The following is a 21,451-nucleotide window of genomic DNA, read 5'->3' as shown; positions in this document are numbered from 1 at the left end:
ACATTTCCTTTAAGAGAAAATGAAGGTCAAACTTTTGAGGTTAGAAACCTCGATCCTCCAAGTGTGGTTATGTTATTAACCATACAGTGGGACCCCAGTACAACGACCACACGGATGTACTCTTCACACTCATTATTTTCAATGCGCGAGAGTAGTTCAACCAAGCCGTCGTTGTACTGGGGTCCCACTGTACTACGATATGTAGTAAAATTTACTCTACGTTTTTCTCTTATTTCACTTCTTCAATTACTTTGCTCAGATTTAAAATTTAACGCAAAGCTAAAAACTTAATAAATCTTCATGATCCAATCCTTGATTTACTACGGCGTAATGAACATAACCTCACAATAATGTAATATTAAATTGTAAGTAAAATACATGAGCTTTACACTGAAAAAGGCTGGTCCTTTCTTTACGATAAATAAAAGATTACATTGAGGGTCTGTTGTTAAATACGTTGTATACCCAAAGAGCTCACAAGAGACCCTCAATTATGTGTAGTAAACTTTCCTTTACAATTTCTTTAGTGAGCTTTCCTCATAAATTAGGTGCTTTTATGTGTTTTCTCTTTTTTCCTAAAAATTCATTTTTAATTCATTTTTTTTTTCAAAAGCGAAGAGTGAAATTTTTCATTAAGCAATTTAAAAAAAAATAATAATTTTACTCCCACGACTGTTTACGTGAAAACGAGTGTGAGCAATAACTTATAAATATAGGTGTGTGTAATGTTAAAGAAAATAATTCTATTTAGCAAGAGTCTAAAGGCAGGGCATTTGTCAGAAAATAAGGAAAGAGTCATAAATTGGCTTCCATTCTTCGTAAATATTTATTTTTTAGTTTTATTTAAAGCCTAAATTTTCCCGGAAAATCAATTGATCGAAAAATAGAATATAAAATATTCCGATATAATAAAAGAAAAGTCGTAAAATAAAAAAAAGGAACAAAACCCGAAATTAAAATTAATGGTAAAATATAAATGTAAATGTAGAAAAAGAACGTATCCTTGCTGAATAAATGTTGATGCATTTTAAGGTATAATACGAGGATTTTCTACACACCACTCAGACCTAAAAGGGTACCATGAAAGTTTTTGCAGAATTTGTGGAGAAGAATAATCAGCAGAATGACGACCTGCATGATTTCTCAGAAATTCTGAAAGTATCCAAAATATTGGCACAACATCTCTCTAACAAAGCATCTATATAATGAAACAAAAAAAATATGAACAGGACACTGTAACCCTTTATATATACAAATACCACAAATATGTAATACGCACACTTGTATATTTAATAAAAATATTTAATACCTATAACTGTTTAGAAAGGCCAATAAGCGAAAATATTTGAAGAAGAAAAAAACAAACATTTAGGATAATTTCTCAATGAATTTTCAAAAAAAAAATACAAAACAATAGATAAAATAAAATATTTATAATAATAAAATAAATAAATACATGTTCTGGTACACAAATAAATCTTATTGCAATAATCAAAGATTTTATAATTAAGTAAATCTACATAAAATTTGTAATAAAAAACTTACTCGAGGAAGAACGATCTAACAAAATTTTCAAAGTCATAAACACAACAAAAATTTTGTAAATTAAATTATTTTAATTTTTTTTGAAAATCACAAACTCAAATCTTGAACATGTATAAGACGGCTATCACAAGAAAACAGTGAAATTTAAATAGTTTTGTAACAAAATGTCTCTACAACGCTATTTCGGTGTACATCGTGGGTGTGTAGATTACAGTCTAATTAATATAAGAAAAAAAAATTGAAGAGAGAATTGAACTTCCACTATTACCCAAAAAATCCAATAATTGAACACCGACAGGATTAATGAAAGAGCATTTTTTGAAGACAAAAAAAAAAGAAAACAAAAGCTTCTTGACTAAATTGGTAAAAAAAAAAATGGTCTCCAAAAAATTCATAAAAAAATCAAAATAGATTTCCTATTTCCTAATCAACGTAGAATTTGTCTCGTTTTTCTAAATCCTAAAAGAGTTTATTCACTTTTGTTCGTATGAGAAAATCATTTAAAATGCACACTGAATTATAAAAATCTTACTGAAGACAGAGAAACGTCTTAAAGAAACGCTAACAATCGGTTTTCCCCGAAATCAACTGAGAATATTTCCTATAGAGCGAAATTGAGCGATAATGAAAAGAGTGATGATTTAGTTTCTTGCTACCTATATGCTTTTCTTGATCACAATCGCGTGCACATGACGTTGGGGGTCAGAGGTTACTGTATAAGTTTCCCACTACACTATATATTAGTTTCGTTTTTTTTTTATTTTATTAAAAATTGTTTTTCTCTAACCTTTCATACTTCCGTATGTGGTGTGTAATCTCCTTAAAGTTTCATACGCGCTTGAAACTTTGTAGCTTCTGCGAGTGTAAGAGGGACGGGATATTAGTTAACCCTTCACGTTCTTTGGATCATACGTAGTCCCAAAAGGCATGAAACATTATATTTTCCTGAATATCAATGAATTTAAGTGTTCTTTTTTTTATGTTAAAATGGAGTGAATTTATATAAATGGAGCTACACAAGATGTTCTGACTGAGGAATGTTCTCTGAAAACATCCATAGAACAAATATCGTGATAAGAAGAGCGCATGTTTCAATGTTTCTATGTTTCACGTGAGTGCGAAAGAGTTAAAATGCATTAAAGTAGTAATCCCAGGGATATCATGTTCTTTAATCCTTTCGTTAGAAATACATTAAGACTACGAAGAAGAGGTCAAAGAAAACGTTTTGACTCCAAAATGACCCTTTGAGAGGATTTACAGAATAAATATCGAGATAAAATGATCGCATGTTTCAATATTTTTATGTTTCATACAGACGCGAAACAGTTAAAATGCATGAAGCTTCGTGGAGCAAATTATACGAACAAAAAATGAATAAACCTCTTTTGGTCACCTTAAAATGTATTATTTTCTATTTATTCATGCATCATTTTTATTACTTTCACTTTTAAGTCTTTATAATATTTTTTTTTACTCACTCAATATCAGTTGAAACATTTTTAGGAGATAAAACTGACCTACATTGGGTTAGCTGGTGTATTAAACTACTTACTCTACTTTCCTTAACTTTATATAGAATTTTATTTATGTTTTAAATTGACAAGTGTTCCTTTCTTAATGTATGTAAGTTAAAAAAGAATATAAACAAAAATTCTCTAAATATCTTTTTTTTATTTTAAAACCTATTATTTATGCAGTATTACAGGAATTGTGTAGGTTTTTCTTACAAAAGAACTTTTTTATTTGTGAAGTAAGGAAACCTAGTAGGGTAGAAATAAAATCTTAAATGATATGTATATTATATACATACACTTAATAAAAAATATTCTACCTACTTATATATGTTTAAGGAACAGGAATAAGAGAAAAAAATACAATAAAATATAAACGACGATCTCCTTTCGGAATGTGATGTGAGAATAGAAAGAAAAATATTCTTGTTTGAACCCTACTAGTAGATGAAAAAAAAAGAGATTTTTTCTTCATTTTTACCTGTTGCCGACGCAAATCCGCATTGGCTAACTTTTCTTGCAACTTCTCAATGCTAACAGGTGTTGATGGTGCTTCTTCAAGACGACGAAGTCTTTCAGGTGGGTGTTTTCTTACCAAACTTTCATCATTGTCATTCAGTGGAATCTCAAAAGCAGTTGAAGGTGCTACAGAATAATTAATAACTTGCATAAACTTCAATACACGAGATAATAGAGGAGTTCAGTAGTAAATATGTTTAAATTAATTCTGTTCGAATATCTTAAAGATCTTTCTTAAAATTTAATAAAACGATGAATGCGAATTATACTGCATTTAGTATTCTCGAAATATTCTTTTCTTTAAATTTTTGGACTGTATAGAAATTGGTAAGAAAAATTGTTCGTTAAAGTCGAATAAATTCAGTCAAAAAGAGAGTTTTAAAACTTCACGAGCGTAATTATAAGTACCTATATGAATATTAATCTTAAATTGATTTTTTCTAAGCAATTTAAAACTCAAAAAACGTAGAAAGTTAAAAAAAAAAATCTATGGATTGTCTGTCTGTATTCTGGAGTCAAGAATTCAAGATCTTGATTTCATCTAAATCATAAAAAGGTCTTCGTAACAATAAATATACGAAAAAATTAAATAAGATCCTAAAAAAAAATATTATTAGTTGTCTAACAAAAACCGAAGACTTACTAAATCAGACTCTAATTTAGCGAAAACAAATCAAAATTTTTTTCTTTAAATTTTTGGACTGTATAGAAATTGGTAAGAAAAATTGTTCGTTAAAGTCGAATAAATTCAGTCAAAAAGAGAGTTTTAAAACTTCACGAGCGTAATTATAAGTACCTATATGAATATTAATCTTAAATTGATTTTTTCTAAGCAATTTAAAACTCAAAAAACGTAGAAAGTTAAAAAAAAAAAATCTATGGATTGTCTGTCTGTATTCTGGAGTCAAGAATTCAAGATCTTGATTTCATCTAAATCATAAAAAGGTCTTCGTAACAATAAATATACGAAAAAATTAAATAAGATCCTAAAAAAAAATATTATTAGTTGTCTAACAAAAACCGAAGACTTACTAAATCAGACTCTAATTTAGCGAAAACAAATCAAAATTTCTTAAAGTGGAAAAGTCTGTTCGTTTTGTATATTAAAAATTTACCGAAGGGAGTAATATCTACATAATCAATAATATGTCTTCCAAAGGTTAAATATCGACTAGAATATGTCTAATAGTTGGGTCAAATCCGCCCCCATCCAATTATTATTCTGAATTATCTATAAAAGTTCAAGTTTCCTCTCTAGGTATCTTCCCTAGAGAGGAAAAAAAAGTTTCTTATGGGTGAAATGAAAGAATATTTTGATATAAATATTTTGCTGATTATTTTCTAATTTTTTAATATTTTACGTCACATGTAAAAATTGAAATAAAATTGAACTTACGATACGTATGATTAGAGCTTTCGGGAGTTTGATTCTCGGGGGCAAGTCTTGCACTTTGTGATGAAGAACAACCCATTTTGTATACCTTTTTTTTTAAATAATATCAAACAAGATCAAATCACTTGAGCAATTATTTTGTCAACCCTTTGCCAGGAATGTACGTACATATATATCCAGTCAATCCTGCACAAACAATTAAAAGAAATCACAAAACATATTATTTTTAAACTTTTTTATGGTTTCCCAATATTGCTTTACAATGATTTAAATTTATATATTTTTCTTCGTTTTGAGAGAAAAATTTATTCAGTAGAGAAGAGTTAGGAAAAACAACCACAATACTTATTCGAATTACGTATCAAAATATTGGAAAAATACATCGGAATATGTTATTTTCCCTGGGTTTGGAGGGAAAACAGCCGCAATGGAAAAAAGACGCATGCGTTTGAAATAGACAAAAGCTCCTCATTCATAGGAAGTGAAAAGTGAATCGAAATTATCATGAGTCATTAAGCATAGAGTTTCCACACTCTTCCACCCGTCCTGAACAATTTCTATCAATAATGTACATTTCAAGCAACACTGGCACTACTCTCTTTAACCAACTGAACCAACTGATCTTGCAGAAAAAGAAACAAATATAAATTTATTTATTTTCACGAAAAGACGAGCATGAAAATTTTGTAAAAAAAAATGTTGAAATTTTACAGAAATAAATTGTTCAAAATACTTTGAATTTATAGGGATAGCAACTTATTTCTTTAGGACATTTTTTGCCCTACAATTCTTTCTCAGATCATTCTGTTCTATCTAGTTATGAAATATGATATTTTAGGCTCTTCCAAACCCTTAAGTAAATTGATTTGCCCCGCACTCTCCTAAGATTTTAATTTTTTTTTAAATCTTAAGGCAAGATTGGTTGTAAAAATCGTTAAGTTTACATTATTTTATTCAATCATCTCATTATTTTCTGATCTTTATGTTTCCCTTTCAAAGTTAATAAAACTTTAAAGCTTTAAGCTTAAAGCTGTATGAAGTAGCATCAAGAGAGAGTTATATGCCATTGTTGCTGCTAATGTGCGATATGTAGATATGTATATCGAGGGCTGCATTGTAAAACCGGCTAAGTCGGTTCGGAGCTCATACCGACTTAGCCGGTTTTACAATGCAGCCCTCGATATGGAACATAATGTGTCCACATATGAAGCACTAATAGATAAAAATGAGGTCATTATTCTATTCACTCACAAAGAAGGAAAACAAGAGAGCTTTTTATGCCCAAAGGGGCTAATAATTTGTGTTTCCTTAATACTCGTGTGAAGAAATATTTTTCAAAAATTATTGTTTAAAATCTTATTCGAGCTAAAAATTAATTAAATTATTATCTCTCATGTAAGACTGATAAAAATATATAGCGCATAACTTTGCAGGTAGTTTCTTTCTTTTCTTTTTCTTTTCATTCTAAAGACACGTGACTGTCTGACTAAAGAATCCCCCCATAAGTGGTTAAATGTGTGCTTAAGCACACAGGACCGGAACTTCCTAATGTAGCAGCAATCACATCCAAAAATGACAAACTCAAGCTGAACGACAAGTGAATAACAAATTAAAGTCTTTTTAACTAAACGATACGCGACACATCTTCTTAACAATCTTAATATATATAATTTCAATACATACTACATGTTAAACACATTGTCTTCAATTTATACGTTTGTGCAAAGTCACTTGCATTCTTAACAAGAACTTTTTATTCCCGGCAAAATAGTCATGCCTAAAAAATGCAAGAGTTCCTTTGAATTATTGAAGAAAATTCTAAAATTCTGAGACTCGGCAAGAAATGGGTTAATAAACCCTCCAAAAATAGCATTGAGCACAAAAACCACGAATTTTTATGTTTTCAAAAAAATTGTATAATATTGTATTACAGAGAAGAATTTATTTTTGGCACAAATTGTTGCGACTCAAATTAACTAAATATACATATAAAATTTAGGCGAGCTCCACGAGGAAGGAAAATTTCATTTCGCTTGTTAAAAATAAAAATAAACCCCAAAAGACGGGCTTTCCTTCACATTTTTCACACACACGCACGCACGCAATCACGTACAATGTGTGCATAAACTATTTTAAATAAACTACATGTTCTTGGTTGATGTAAATAAAAAAAATACGCAAAAAAAATGTTAATCTGCTCAACGGTGTTCAAGCCAAGTATTCTTATTGGCTATCTTACCTCTACGTCACCATCTGTCTGTGAAATATAATGTAATTTGATGGGAATAGCACAATCAGCAGGAATGAAAGTTTAACATTTAATTTTAAACCCTTTCATGGTCTTTGGGCCATACGCAGACACAAACGTGAAACACTTTATCTCCTCAATTTTAAATGAATTTAATTTATTTTCCAAGTTACACGTTCATTAATTTCACGTAGTAGATGCAAAGTTTTCCGTGACCATCCATAGAATAAATATCGCGATTAACTCTTGGAAGATCGAAGTTTCTAACCTCAGAAGTTTGACCTTCATTTTTACTCAAAAGAAAATATTTTTCCAAGTTTTCTTTCTGAAGTAATTTTTCTCCCAAAATATTAAATATATTTCTTAATTCTGTGGCGATTGAAAATGTCGAATTGGCCACTTTAGCCAGCAAAATCCTCCGAGGGTTAAAAGAGCGCATGTTTCAATGTTTCATGAAGGCGCGAAAGGGATAAACTGAATTGTGAATGTTGAGCATAAACTTAAACTGAATATTAAAAAGAATTTTTATTTGTAAATTAAAATTTTATTGATTGTAATAATTTTTTTTATAATCTGTAAAAATTTATATTTTATTATAAAATTTTATTGTAATGATACATTTTTGCATATAACAAAAATTATTTATCTTTCTTTCTAACTGGTCTTGTATAGTTCCTTTATTAAGGATTTATTTTATGTATTTTTTTTAAATAATAATTCAGCATATTGTTGGAGAACTTTTACATAATAGATATGCAATGGAGATCAGACCGCGGAAACTATCAGAATTTAGCCGCCGACGTTCAGACGAAGAGATAGAAAAAAATCTCTATTTAAATAATGTTGAATTAGAAACAAAAATAAGATGGGAAAAAGATATATTTTCATCGTTAATCTGAACAGAGTTATAACTCTCCTTACTACATAACTTTTATACATTTTACAAATAATATTTTCTAGTGAATTTCTATCCAGTCAATCACCACAATAAATATTAAATGCCTATAGTACTTGTACCAGATATAATTTATAATACATAGTCGTCAAAGTATTGCAAAGGCTTGATATATACTTTGGTCTTTTCTATGCCTAAACATAAACAAAACCGAGACATTTTATGTTTTGGCTTAAATCGGACAGTATGCAAAAAAAATCCATAAAGAGTGCCCGCTTATGGTTAGATTTTATTCTAAAATGCATCATTTCTCCACTTCTTCTTCTTATTTTTAAATTTTTTAGGGCCGGACGTCATTTCGACATCCACACAGCCTCATCTCTCCACAATTTTTTCTCCACTTTGGTGAATTTGAGTGTTTCGTGTGAGCATCTATTTGTACTCGGGAGCTTTCGTGTATGTTTCGGAAGATTTCGACACACACCTACATTCTCGAAAGTGGGGAAAAATCTTTGAAATAAATTATGGAGAAATGCTGCATTTCAGATAAGAATCCACCCACTGCCTTGAGGAGGGAGGCTCTTTATTTATTTTATTTTTTTTTTAATAAATGAGCATAAAATTTCAAATAATATTTGAAAAATTTGAAAAATAAAAATAAATCAAAGGGTATGTAGCATTTTTAAATATTATGTACAGTAGATAATGATGTGTATGCAATCAGACTATATAGAAAATTGACTGCTACCATCACTCAACAGTTTCCTTCTTAATTATCACCGGTGAATGTCGTCCATTTGCACTATGTTCTTCCTTAATGGACGACAGTGTTGTGAGTGCTGGTGGGGTTGATGCTGTTGTTGTTGCCAGTGGTATTGTTATGTACTGGTGAGCACCATCTTTATTTTATTCCACCAAAAAAACAAAATAATTTACTTAATGTACCTTCCACCAGTAAAGAAAAAAATTTAAAACTTACCTTCATTTGAGCGAAATTGAAGGTGTCCCGCTTGAACGAGACTAAATAGAACATCCTGTGGGAGGTTGGCAAGGGCTGCTGCTGGGTAGAGAACACTACCTAGACCACTCTGAAGCTGTGGCATGCCACCCGCTGTGGAAGATATCACAGATGAAGACATCTTTGACGGTGTTTCCGGTTGTACACACACCGTCGATGTAGACGGATGTTTGTGCTCCACCATGTTGCTATTGCTGATGGAAACTGAGGGTGGTGGTGATTCGGCACCTGAAGAATCATCGGAATCTGCCGATGAAAGAGGTGATCGTCCATCCTGAAAATTTACAAAAGTTATACTTTTTTGTGCTACACGTATTATTTTCTTTATTCACAAATTTTCCTTTCAAAGAATTTTAATAATTTTCAATTTATTTCTTATTTTACAGTAAAATTTATCCCCTTGAATAGTTCGAATAAAATACGCATTTTTACAAATATGCTAGACACAATGGCATGAAAATCAATACCTACTACATAATGAATGTATACATATGTTATGTTATATAGAAAAGTTCAATTGATAAAGAAATGAAAATATAGCGAGTGGAGAAATCTTGTCAGAGGCATAGCGGCATTTTGAGTCGTATGGAATGCAATCATTTCCAAATGTAGATACATCATCATTGAAAACCTCGCTCCTCAGCACCAGGTAAAGTTCCCCTGTGTGGAAATGTGGAGGAATTTCACCTTGCATGCATTCTATCGAATGACAAAATGTTTTTGAGCTTTATGTGCTGCAACATTTGATGAGATTGATCACATTTATGGTGCAAAAAAAAAATCCCCAGAACATCCAACTTTGGAAATATAGAGAAAAAAAATCTTTATATTGAAAGATTAGAGATGAGAAAAATCCACTTTTTCTTACAAAAATCTCGTAGATTCTAAACTTGAATTATATATAAGCTTGCACAGAAGCTTGAAACACGTAATCCCTTAGTTTGTTCAGGCTTTTTTTTATCCCGGTAAAACACCGTAAAAATATATATAGAGGCATGTGGTACATGGAATGGAATCATTCTCCCTCATCCAGTTCAACCTGTATGTAGCCAAGAAGTCTGTCGTGCATGAGAAACTGAAATTCTTTTATGATGGGAATGCTGGGATGCACTTAAGACACGTCCCATAACATTTTACCCGCGTCAATTTTCAACGAGGAAAGAATAACTAATGAAAATTTCTTTGAAAAAAAAATTATCAGTGAGGATCTGCTTGGAAATGTATGTAAATATTTATACATGACGGTTTTTTAAATAATTTATAAAACAATTTATTATTCCTGAATTATTCGGTACTAACGAGCTCTCAATTAATAAAGGAGTTTCTTTGTTGGAAACTGAAGTATATTTAACTAAGGGCATAAGTTATGCTTATTAGACCTTCATAGAGCGTCAACCTGCGACTCAATGAAATATGAAAATTAACGAAAATTAAAAAAATAGGATAATCGTCCCAGAGGCACAGTTAAAACCTATAATACAGGGTGGCCAGGAAATTAGGGCATGATTTTAACCGCGAATAACTTTTGATTGGATTGAGATATCTCAAAACTTCTGCCACCAAAAGGTGCGTAAACTCAAAAAGTTTTATTTGCTTTTTATTTCAAGTCCATATCTTAAAAATTGTAGCCGCTAGAGCAAAAAACAAAACACTTCTTTTCACGTTATTTGCTCTAGCGGCTCAAATTTTTAAGATATCGGCTTGAAATAAAAAGCAAATAAAACTTTTTGAGTTTACCCATCTTTTGGCGGCAGAAGTTTTCAGATATCTCAATCCAAGAAAAAGTTATTCGCGGTTAAAATCATGCCCTAATTTCCTGGCCACCCTGTATTTATCTCAGATTTGCCCATTTACTATTCAGGTGAAATTTTTCCAATCGACGAGCATTTGGAATGAAAATAAGGAAAAACAGAATAATTATGTAAAAATTAAGCATAAATTAACAACTTTCAATAGTCGTTAATTTGTCTCTTTTTTAAATATGACGAATATTTTGGTAATTATGGCGAATCATTCGAATATTTACAAAGATATGAATCATTTTAATTCACATCCCTCAAACAACATCCATTGCTAAAAACTGACTAATATTAAAAGATTAAACTTTTTAAAGCTTTTTGTGATTGGAGACTGCTTTTTTTAGGGTTGAAAACCACATACTTTTAAGCTTGATTTTAGCAATTTTTGAGTTGAATTTACTACTTTTTGGCTTGAATTTATCACTTTTTGTTCTTTCTAGGCATAAATTAAATATTTTTTAAGCATTTGTTCCTCAATCTCTGGAATTTTAAGACTTAAAAAATATTTTTTACTTGAATTTAGTCTTTTTTAGGCTTGAATTTAGCATGATTAGGGATGAAATTACTATTCGGTTAAAATTTAGTCCTTTTGAGGCTTGAATTAAATATTTTTTAGGCTTCTGCTTCTCAATCTGAGCCATTTAGAGGCTTAAAACCAATATTTTGATTTCTTTGGCAAATAGCGATAATATTTCCGAAGATCCGAATAATCTCAGTCAGATAAACATCAATTATGATGAATTTTAGAATATTTTATGTGTTTCAAGATTTTTTACTGTTAATTTACATGTCTAGAAAATATGGAACTTTGCAAAAACTAAAAAAAGCTAATGAAGCCTAAATGAAAATATTAAGTACCAACCTATTCTTTCGTTTTAAAAATTATGTTTTTTAATTAAAAAATCAAACAAACATAATCAATATGCATAAAGACTATTATTTATGACAGTTTTCTCAATCATAATTTGTAACGCAATTACACCTACCACCACACCCACTTCTAATGAGAATTATTCATTAATAAGTAAATTACAATATTCTAATAATCTTAACAAATAACATTCATTAAAACATCTTATTATCGGCAAGTTGAAACATTTTCATATTTTTTCTCTTTCAAATCACACAAATTGTACAAAGTTTTTCAATTAAAATTTTAATCCTTTGTTAATTAAATGAACATGAAATACAATTTACTATGTATATGTTTATATTACATTTCTCTTATTTTATTCTCGGGTGAACTCTTTTGTTCGCATTGTTGTGTTATATATAAAGCTCTCAAGGAGGGAGAATTATTAGCTACTAACTTCTTTAAAGTTTATCCGCGAAGAAAGAGAACAGAGTGTGTTACATGTGCGGCATATAAGAGGAGGATTTGGAAAGAAACGCACCTGGATATTAGAATTGAAAAACAATGCAACACAATATAACTTTTTTACTATAAAACAATACAAATGTCTCCTTAGAATGCGATCGGTCATTCATTTTAACTTTATGAGATTTATTATGAAGCTAAATGATTTGTTAAATTAATAATAATTTATTTGTTGTTTATAAAATTATTATATTAAATGAATCATATACATAAGCAGATAAAAGAAATAAGTACCTTACCGTAAAAGATTAGAGAGAGAGAAATTAAAGAGGAGTAATAAGGAGTATAAGTCCAAATTACAAACAAACATAATATGAGCAAAATAAATAATTTCCTCGTACATTTTGCCAATTCAATATTCTTGTTGATTCCTCTTTTATTGGTTTCCCCCTTAACACAAAACCGAGAGAGAGAGACCATTTTCAATGGACAATGGCGAGGTAAAAGGAGTCTCCGCGGCACTGCGTACGCGACAGTGAACCATTGAAACAATTTTAATTTGAATAATATCCCATTTAATTGTACATTGTATCAGATAATTGTCCCTCTATCGACCAGTTTAACTTTAACTAGACAAAAAGATACGATATAATTTGAATTTTTAATGCTTTTGCCTTTATCTCAAATGGAACAATTGAAAATTTTTATATTGCATTTTACTTGGCGTATTTATACCCCACAAAACTATCATCGCATGTATATGCGGTTAAATAGGCTAGAAGAAACGATTGAAATATTTTTCGCTCTTTAATTATACAATTGGGTGTAGTTTACCAATCATGATACGGAATCCTTAATATAGAAAATTTCACCTTACAATGCCCTCACAGATTAATTCAATATTTAAATCTTATTTATATACAATAATGAGTTTAAATAATAGCACACGATATACTCAAAAGGAGTTCATTCACCGATCATTGGTTAAACGTTCATTCGAGGAAACAATCGGAACATGCGTAAACTTAAGTAAATATAAAAACTTATAGGAAATCTTCAAAGAGATTTCTAATTTTTTATACACTGAAAAAAATTGGCAAAGATTTTCTTGAAAATGAAAACAATGACGTCACCATTGTGCTTTTTTAGTCCCTTTTAACCCCTTAACGACCAATGAGACGATTCCGTTCCATAGCCAGATTTTGAAAATTCTTAAATTTCGGCAGTTATTTTATTTTTTGAGTGATGAAGCATCAGGACATGAAGGACGAAAAGTCAAAAATTTAAAAATGGAAGTTTTGGTCAAAAATGTCAATTTTAAGCTCAAAGAAACCAAGAAAAAAATATTTTCATGTCATTCCACCCACTGGATTCCTTATGGTCCTTAAGGGGTTAATGCATGTATCTTTAAAAACACCTTGCCAAAACTCTCCGACGAAGCATTAGTGTAAATCTTTCGTGTATTTTAAGAGGCAATAAAACAACCTCTTTCTCAAAAAGGACAAAAAGCACAATGGTGACGTCATTGTTTGCATTTTCTAACAAATCTTTTTCGATTTCTCTCATCTTATTCTAATGGAGCATGGGGAGATCCTTTGACGTTCGCTTTTTTACGATCTGTACATAGTTCATGCTATTCCCTCGAATGAATGACTTCCTCTACAGAAACTAGTAAAGTCCTTTTCTCACATTTTTTATGTTTTGTTCAGAAATCACAGCAGATGGACAAAACGAAATCTATCTTTTATACTATTTATTTTTCTCACCGTGGTTTGTTTAATTAATTCAGTTGTGTAACGACAATTTAATTAATTAATTAATCTTGTAAAAACGCAATTTTAATATGAAATTTTCTTATCTGCATAGTTTGCATAATCTTGTTTAAGTTTATATCTAAAATAGTTGTGGAGGATTTTATAAAAAATCACAGCTAAAAGAAGAAGGGTTCGTCATTTCTTTTAATTGAAGTCTTTCATTTATTGTTGAATTTTCATGATTTTCTCCTATTTAGAGGAATTCTTTTAGGAATAATTTTTGTGGGGACCTATTTTTTTAACCATGCTAATGGCTGTGTTTACGATATATTGAAAGAAGCTCCATTGGGAATTTTGCTCCACACACCATTGGGGGAAACCATAAAAGGCTTCCGTGTCCATCTATGGTGATGCCTCTTGTGAACACGCCACTGTGCATTCGTCATAGGTGCGTTGGTGTCTTTTGATCTGTGTCTCTCACATATAGGCTGTATGTATATCTTTTCATTAATTGAGGCAAAGTCAAGCAGGATGAATATATCTTGAGGTGTGTAAAAGCTCTTGAGCGATCAGAGTTGGACAATAAAATTAAAAACTTATGTATAAAATCTCTTTGAGGTATTATTTTTTGCAATTTTACAGCCAATGGTAAGCATTCAATTTTTGCAGTAAATTAATTTATAAACAATGAGAGTAAATTCAATGAATTTTTATATTTCTTTTAACGAAGATTTTGTTTAATCTTCATCTGTGCGCTTAATTCTTTATGTAATACGCAAAATCAAACTCAATAATTGATATAAAATTAATAGAATCGTACATAATTCCTATGTAAATGCCTGTTGGATATGAGCGTGGAAACTCCGAACCGCATTGGTTAGTGGGGCATTTGTCCCAACGCCGTTGGGACATCATGGTGGTTTCCCCCACTACAGCATTCCCCTTCACATCCGGGTCTCTCGGAATAACCGAATTTTTCTTTCTCCGTCACTTATTCACCAACCATTATACAGTCCACAATTAAAATAAAGTTCTTTTTGAAAATTTTGAGAAAAAAAAAAAAAAATAAAAGTTTTGAGTTTCCAAGTATCAAAGTGTTATTTATTGATTGCTAAGTTATTGAAGTGTGAGGGAACTGATCTAAGAAGGTACCTAAGGAGTGCAATTTAGAGGATTCAAGAGGAGAAAGCAGCTGAAGGTGAAACCTCGTGGCGAAAGGAAAGATTCAGCACAAGGCCACCACGTGGATTTTTTCTGATCCATCTCCCCGGAGGCTAATTATTTTAACCTGTGCTGTATTTCAAGGTACGAGATTCACGGAAGTGTCTAAGGGATTGTGGAGAGAATTGGGCAGAGTTTAGAGGCAATAACTTAATCATTTATTTCTACCATACTCATTGAAGGTACGCATACTGAGGAGGTATCTGTGGGATTAAGGGAGAGTTGGGCAAAGCTGGACGCAATTAATTCATTCTTTATTTCCACGCTATATTGAAGGTACGAGATTCACGGAAGTGTCTAAGGGATTGTGGAGAGAATTGGGCAGAGTTTAGAGGCAATAACTTAATCATTTATTTCTACCATACTCATTGAAGGTTAGTGTCATACATTTCTGATCCATCTCCCCGGAGGCTAATTATTTTAACCTGTGCTGTATTTCAAGGTACGAGATTCACGGAAGTGTCTAAGGGATTGTGGAGAGAATTGGGCAGAGTTTAGAGGCAATAACTTAATCATTTATTTCTACCATACTCATTGAAGGTACGCATACTGAGGAGGTATCTGTGGGATTAAGGGAGAGTTGGGCAAAGCTGGACGCAATTAATTCATTCTTTATTTCCACGCTATATTGAAGGTACGAGATTCACGGAAGTGTCTAAGGGATTGTGGAGAGAATTGGGCAGAGTTTAGAGGCAATAACTTAATCATTTATTTCTACCATACTCATTGAAGGTTAGTGTCATACATTTCTGGTCCATTCGACCCTACAAGAAGGAAGGACGAACTAGCAAAGATGGCAATGAAACAACGAGGTGGCATAGTCTCCGTGATCACGAAGGTGGAGAACTACATCAGTGAGATGACTTCCGAATCACTCGATATGATGTCCGCAAACGGCAATCTACAAGGACAAATGGATCTCGTGAGGAGTATGAAGACCAAGTTCCTCGCCACCCAAATGGAAATCATTGGCGCTCAGAAAGACCAAACCAGGAAGCAACAGGAAGAGAAGGGACTTGCGGAGTTCATGCAACGTTGTGACAATCTCATCACCAAGATTGGAGACATCATGGCCGAATTTCCCTCTGGAGACACGACACAACCTACCCAGTCTTCAGACTTGGCGGGATTTCTGAAGGAGTTTCTTGAGAAGTCACAAGCCCAGCATCGGGAGCAGATGGCCACCATCATTGAGACGCTCACAACCGCAAGTATACCCAGTTCAAGTGGTGTTCCCCCAATAAAGTTGCCCCAAATCACTCTCCCTACGTTTGATGGAAAATACTCTGACTGGATGTCCTTTAAGGATCGATTCCAATCTGCCGTTATCAATTACCCAAACCTCACTCCAGTTCAGAAGTTGAATTACTTAAAGTCATCCGTCACGGGTGATGCAGCCTCTTCAATCAAGCATCTCAATGTAACCGATAACAATTTTGAAGTTGCTTGGCAATTGCTCATTGATAGATTTGAGCGCAAGAATGAGATCGTGGCAGATCATGTTAGACTGTTTTTCAAAATGCCACGTGTAACTCCCAACACTCCTCAAGCTATCCACCAAGTACACAATATCTTCTGCGAAACCCTCATGGCTTTGGACGCCATGGACATCTCACAGCGTGACCCTTGGGTAATCCAATTCACTTTGGACAATCTTGATGCCGAATCCAAGGTGTTGTGGGGTCGTGAGTGTAATGGTGATGTTCCCACAGTAGAGAAGTTTAAAGCGTTCCTCACACAACGATGCATTGATCACAACAATTCCCCATCCTCCTCTGGGAAGCTCATGAACAATCCCACCCGTTCTCAACCGAATAAGTCAGTCAAGAAGAACTCTACTGCGCTTACAGTTTCTGCAACCTCATCCTGCCGCTGCTGCAATGAAGCAGGCCATCCCCTGTACAGATGCCCAAAATTCCTGTCCCTGTCAGTGGATGATCGGTTTGAAACGGTGAAAACTCTCAAGCTCTGCCGAAACTGCCTGGCGTCTCATATGACGAACACGTGTACCTTTCACAAATGTAGGAAGTGTCAAGGAAGACACAATGTACTTCTGCACGATCGATTCGTCACCAATCCTCCCTCCAATGAAGCTAGTTCTGGAAGCAATCCTCCGCCCACTCCGTCGGTACCTGAATCGACTCCTCAAGCGTCTTCGCCTACTGTCGCCATTTCTTCCACCTCCGGGAGCTCTGATGGTCAACCACCCAAGGTTTTCCTCGCCACTGCAATGGTCGACATCCTTTCTGCGAAACGTGAGAAAATTCCATGCCGCATGGTCATGGACAGCGGAGCTCAATTGTGCGTGATGACCACAAGCCTCTACCAGCGACTCAAGCTTCCAAAACTTCCGACCAATCTCACTGTCCTTGGCGTCGGTGCTCGACGAACCAACCTCCATTTCCGAGTACAAGCCACAATTGTTTCCCAATGGACAGGAGAAGCTTTCACGTTTGACTGCTACGTCATGCCAAAAATTACTGGGAACATTCCCAACTGGGATGTAGACGAGTCTCTTCTCAATATCCCTCATGGAAAGGTATTGGCAGATCCTCAATGGCATGTGTCAAGACCAGTAGACCTGCTGCTAAGTGGCGATCCGTATTACGACAGTTGGTTCCATGAAACATTCCATTTAGGACCAGGACTGCCGCGACTGAATGAAACAGCTTTTGGATGGGTCACTGTTGGTGAACATAAGGCTATCTCTCCCCGCTGTGAAACCAGCTACAATCTTTCTCTGGTTTCCCTGAATGAGGCTCTGCTCAAGTTTTGGAAATTAGAAGACATACCAGATGAGATGCCCATCACTGATGAACACAAGGCTGCTGAACTCCATTTCGCCACTACACTTACTCGAACTCCTGAAGGCCGATTTCTAGTCCAACTCCCATTCAACGAGGATGTTCCTCCTTTGGGCGATTCTCGACCTCAGGCAATTCGTCAATTCTTGGCTCTTGAACGTCGATTTGATCGCAACCCTGCAATGAAAGAATTGTACAAGGCTGTAATAGATGACTACATATCGAAAGGATGGCTCGAACTTGCCCCCGAGCGCCCTGTAGATGTCTCCGCTTCCTATTACATGCCGCATCACGGAGTCTTGAAGGATTCTGTATCAACCAAGCTCAGAGTGGTATGCAACGCCGGTGCCAAGACTTCCACAGGAGTTAGTTTGAATGACAAGCTGCTGGTGGGACCGACTGTCCAACCGGAATTGACCTCAATTCTACTCAAATTTCGGTTGCATCCTTTCGCCATGATTGCTGACATAAGCAAGATGTACCCGCAACTGGTACTCCATCACATTCATCTTGACTTTGTACGAATGGTTTGGCGAGATGACAAGAACCAACCAATTAAGGATTACAGAATGACTCGGCTCTGTTTTGGCTTGGCGTCTTCTCCCTTTTTGGCCACCAGGGCATTGATTCAACTTGCTATTGAGCATCAGGAATCACATCCACTCGCAGCTGCTGCTCTGCGTGAGGCTTTTTATGTGGATGACTGTGTCATATCCACCAACTCTATCACCACCGCTCAACAGATACAGAAGGAATTAGTGGAAGTGCTCAAGAGTGCAGGATTCGTCCTCACAAAGTGGATGAGCAACAATGAGCTTCTTACCCCACTTCATTCACCCGAATCATCAGAGGAGTCGGTACTTCTTCAGGACCCTATTACCAAGGTCCTAGGCATTCCTTGGAATTCAAAGTTGGACACCTTCCACTTCACATCACCGATATCTCTCTCAGAGATTGTGAAATCCAAGCGGGACGTCGCTTCTTCCATTGCCAAGCTATTTGATCCACTAGGGCTGGTGGGTCCTGTCATCATTGAAGCAAAGATCTTCCTGCAAGAGCTTCATGAGGTAAAGGCATCTTGGGACGACCCGTTACCTGAGGAATTTCTCTTGAAATGGAGGAAATTCGTACAATCTCTGGAGGGACTCAAGAGGATTTCCATACCCAGATGGATTTCAACCATCAACAACCCCTATCGGGTGGATCTCCATGTCTTTTGTGACGCAAGTTTCAAGGCATATGGCTCCGTCGTCTACTATGTTTCACGAGATAGAGAGGGAAATACTTGCTCACGAATTCTTAGTTCCAAATCTCGAGTAGCTCCGTTGAATAAAATTACTATCCCGCGTTTGGAATTATGTGGAGCCCTCGTGGGAGCTCAAATGATGAACAAAATTCAGGCGTTGGTCAACCCCGATGCAGTACATTATTGGACAGATTCCTCCATTGTGCTAAGCTGGTTGAACACACCACCTGACTCCTACAAGGTTTTTGTGGCAAACAGGATCACGAAAATCCTCAGTCTTTCCAACGCATCACAATGGCGCCACGTCCCTACCAAGGACAACCCAGCCGACATTATTTCTCGAGGTTGCACCCCCGAGCAACTGGAATTGTCTGAACTCTGGTGGGCTGGGCCTTCATGGTTGACTTTAGATGAATCGTCTTGGCCTAAGCTATTTTCTCCAATCCCGAAGGCACCATCTGATGTGGAGTGTCTGTCTGTCACCATCCAGGAGCCAGCTTGGCACACCGAGTGGATAATTCGATTTTCCTCATTGAGAACAGTCAAACGAGTAATGGCTTACATCTTGAGATTCACTGGAAGATCAACGTCATCATCTGCTACTCCTCATCAGTCAGTGAGACCAATCTACATGAGTGAGTTAGAGGAGGCTTTACGACGTCTGATACTACTCGATCAGGACCACTACTTCCCCAGCGTCAAAGACCATATCCAAAATGGGACGCTATCTCGCTCAAAATGGAAGACTCTCGCTCAATTGGCTCCATTTGTTGATGACAATGGGTTGATCAGAGTGGGAGGACGTCTCCAACATTCATCCGAATTGTATGCAGCCAAGCATCCAATCTTGCTCCCGAAATCTGCTTTGACCAGGTTGATTATGAAGAATGAGCACGAGAAACAGCTGCATGCAGGACCATCCCTTCTACTTGCAACCGTTCGGCAAATGTACTGGCCAATCTCTGGTAGGAACATGGCCAGGAAGATCATTTTCGAGTGCGTTACTTGTGCAAAGGCCAAACCTCAACTTCTACAACAGATCATGGGAAATTTGCCAGCACACCGCGTGAACCTCACCCGAGCTTTTCACGCCTGTGGAGTCGACTTTGCTGGACCGTTGATGATCCGAGCTTCCTCGTTGCGTGATCGAGCGTCACGACGTCAACCCAATGTGAAATGCTATGTGGCAATCTTTATTTGTATGGCTACCAAAGCCCTCCACATAGAGTTAGTTTCCTCATTGACTACGGAAGCTTTCTTGGCCTCATTTCGGCGGTTCGTAGCTCGTCGAGGGACTCCTCGGCACATGTATTCCGATCGAGGTCGGAATTTCGAAGGAGCAACCAACGAATTAGCAAGGCTGTTGGCAGAAGAAAATCATCAACGTGCTATACTGGACAACACGCTGGACAGCGGCGTCATCTGGCACTTCAATCCACCCAGTGCTCCACACCACGGAGGTGCTTGGGAAGCTGCGGTGAAAAGTACAAAGCATCACTTGAAGAGAATCACGATGTCGTCCGCCTTGACGTATGAAGAACTTTCCACCGTGCTGTGCCAGATAGAGGGGGTCTTGAACAGTAGACCCTTATGCAAGATGTCAGAGGATCCAAATGACGGTGAATACCTCACTCCTGGTCACTTTCTCACTGGTGGACCCCTAAATTCTCTTCCTGATCCACGAATGACAACCATCCCTGAGCATCGGCTCTCCATGTGGCAACAATGCCAAGCAAGGACCCAAGTGTTTGCTGAAAAATGGCGTACTGAATATTTGAATACCTTGCAGCAACGTTCCAAGTGGAGGGATCCTCAAAGGAATTTGAAGACAGGAGAAGTGGTTCTGCTTCTTGATGAGAATCAAAGGGATGGCTCTAAATGGATACTTGGTCGTGTCCAGGAAACTCAACCAGGAGCTGATGGATTTGTCAGGGTCGTCTACGTCCGAACAGCAAAGGGAACCTACAAGAGACCCATAACAAAAATCGCTAGGCTACCCATTCCCCCTCAAGATGAAGATATTCTGGATCCGAGAAATCAGGAGATTCCTCAGCCCAGCCCCGGGAGTGTGTTGGATATGAGCGTGGAAACTCCGAACCGCATTGGTTAGTGGGGCATTTGTCCCAACGCCGTTGGGACATCATGGTGGTTTCCCCCACTACAGCATTCCCCTTCACATC

The 21,451-nt window shown here is 35.4% G+C and overlaps 1 protein-coding gene and 1 long non-coding RNA gene across 3 annotated transcripts in view; one reads left to right on the top strand and one right to left on the bottom strand.

Moving 5' to 3' along the window:
- Positions 1–8,077: 8,077 nt before the first annotated feature.
- Positions 8,078–21,451, bottom strand: part of LOC129796168 (serum response factor homolog) — a 33,520-nt gene continuing 20,146 nt past the window's right edge. For both annotated transcript variants that reach the window (XM_055837940.1, XM_055837941.1), the window contains 2 exons: positions 9,091–9,403; positions 8,078–9,010 (listed from right to left, as the gene is read on the bottom strand). In XM_055837940.1, the coding sequence (XP_055693915.1) occupies positions 8,862–9,010; positions 9,091–9,403 (462 nt within the window). In that variant the 3' untranslated portion in view covers positions 8,078–8,861. The remainder of the gene's footprint in view (positions 9,011–9,090; positions 9,404–21,451) is intronic.
- On the top strand, positions 15,046–16,292 carry LOC129796287 (uncharacterized). The gene is made up of 3 exons (XR_008751204.1): positions 15,046–15,663; positions 15,762–15,855; positions 15,954–16,292. It is a non-coding gene; the product is annotated as an uncharacterized LOC129796287 (long non-coding RNA).

This window comes from Lutzomyia longipalpis, chromosome 4 (genome assembly GCF_024334085.1).
Source record: "Lutzomyia longipalpis isolate SR_M1_2022 chromosome 4, ASM2433408v1".
Taxonomy (NCBI): Eukaryota; Metazoa; Arthropoda; class Insecta; order Diptera; family Psychodidae; genus Lutzomyia; species Lutzomyia longipalpis.
Note: the sequence above shows the minus strand (reverse complement) of the source record. Positions and strands in the feature narration are given on the sequence as shown.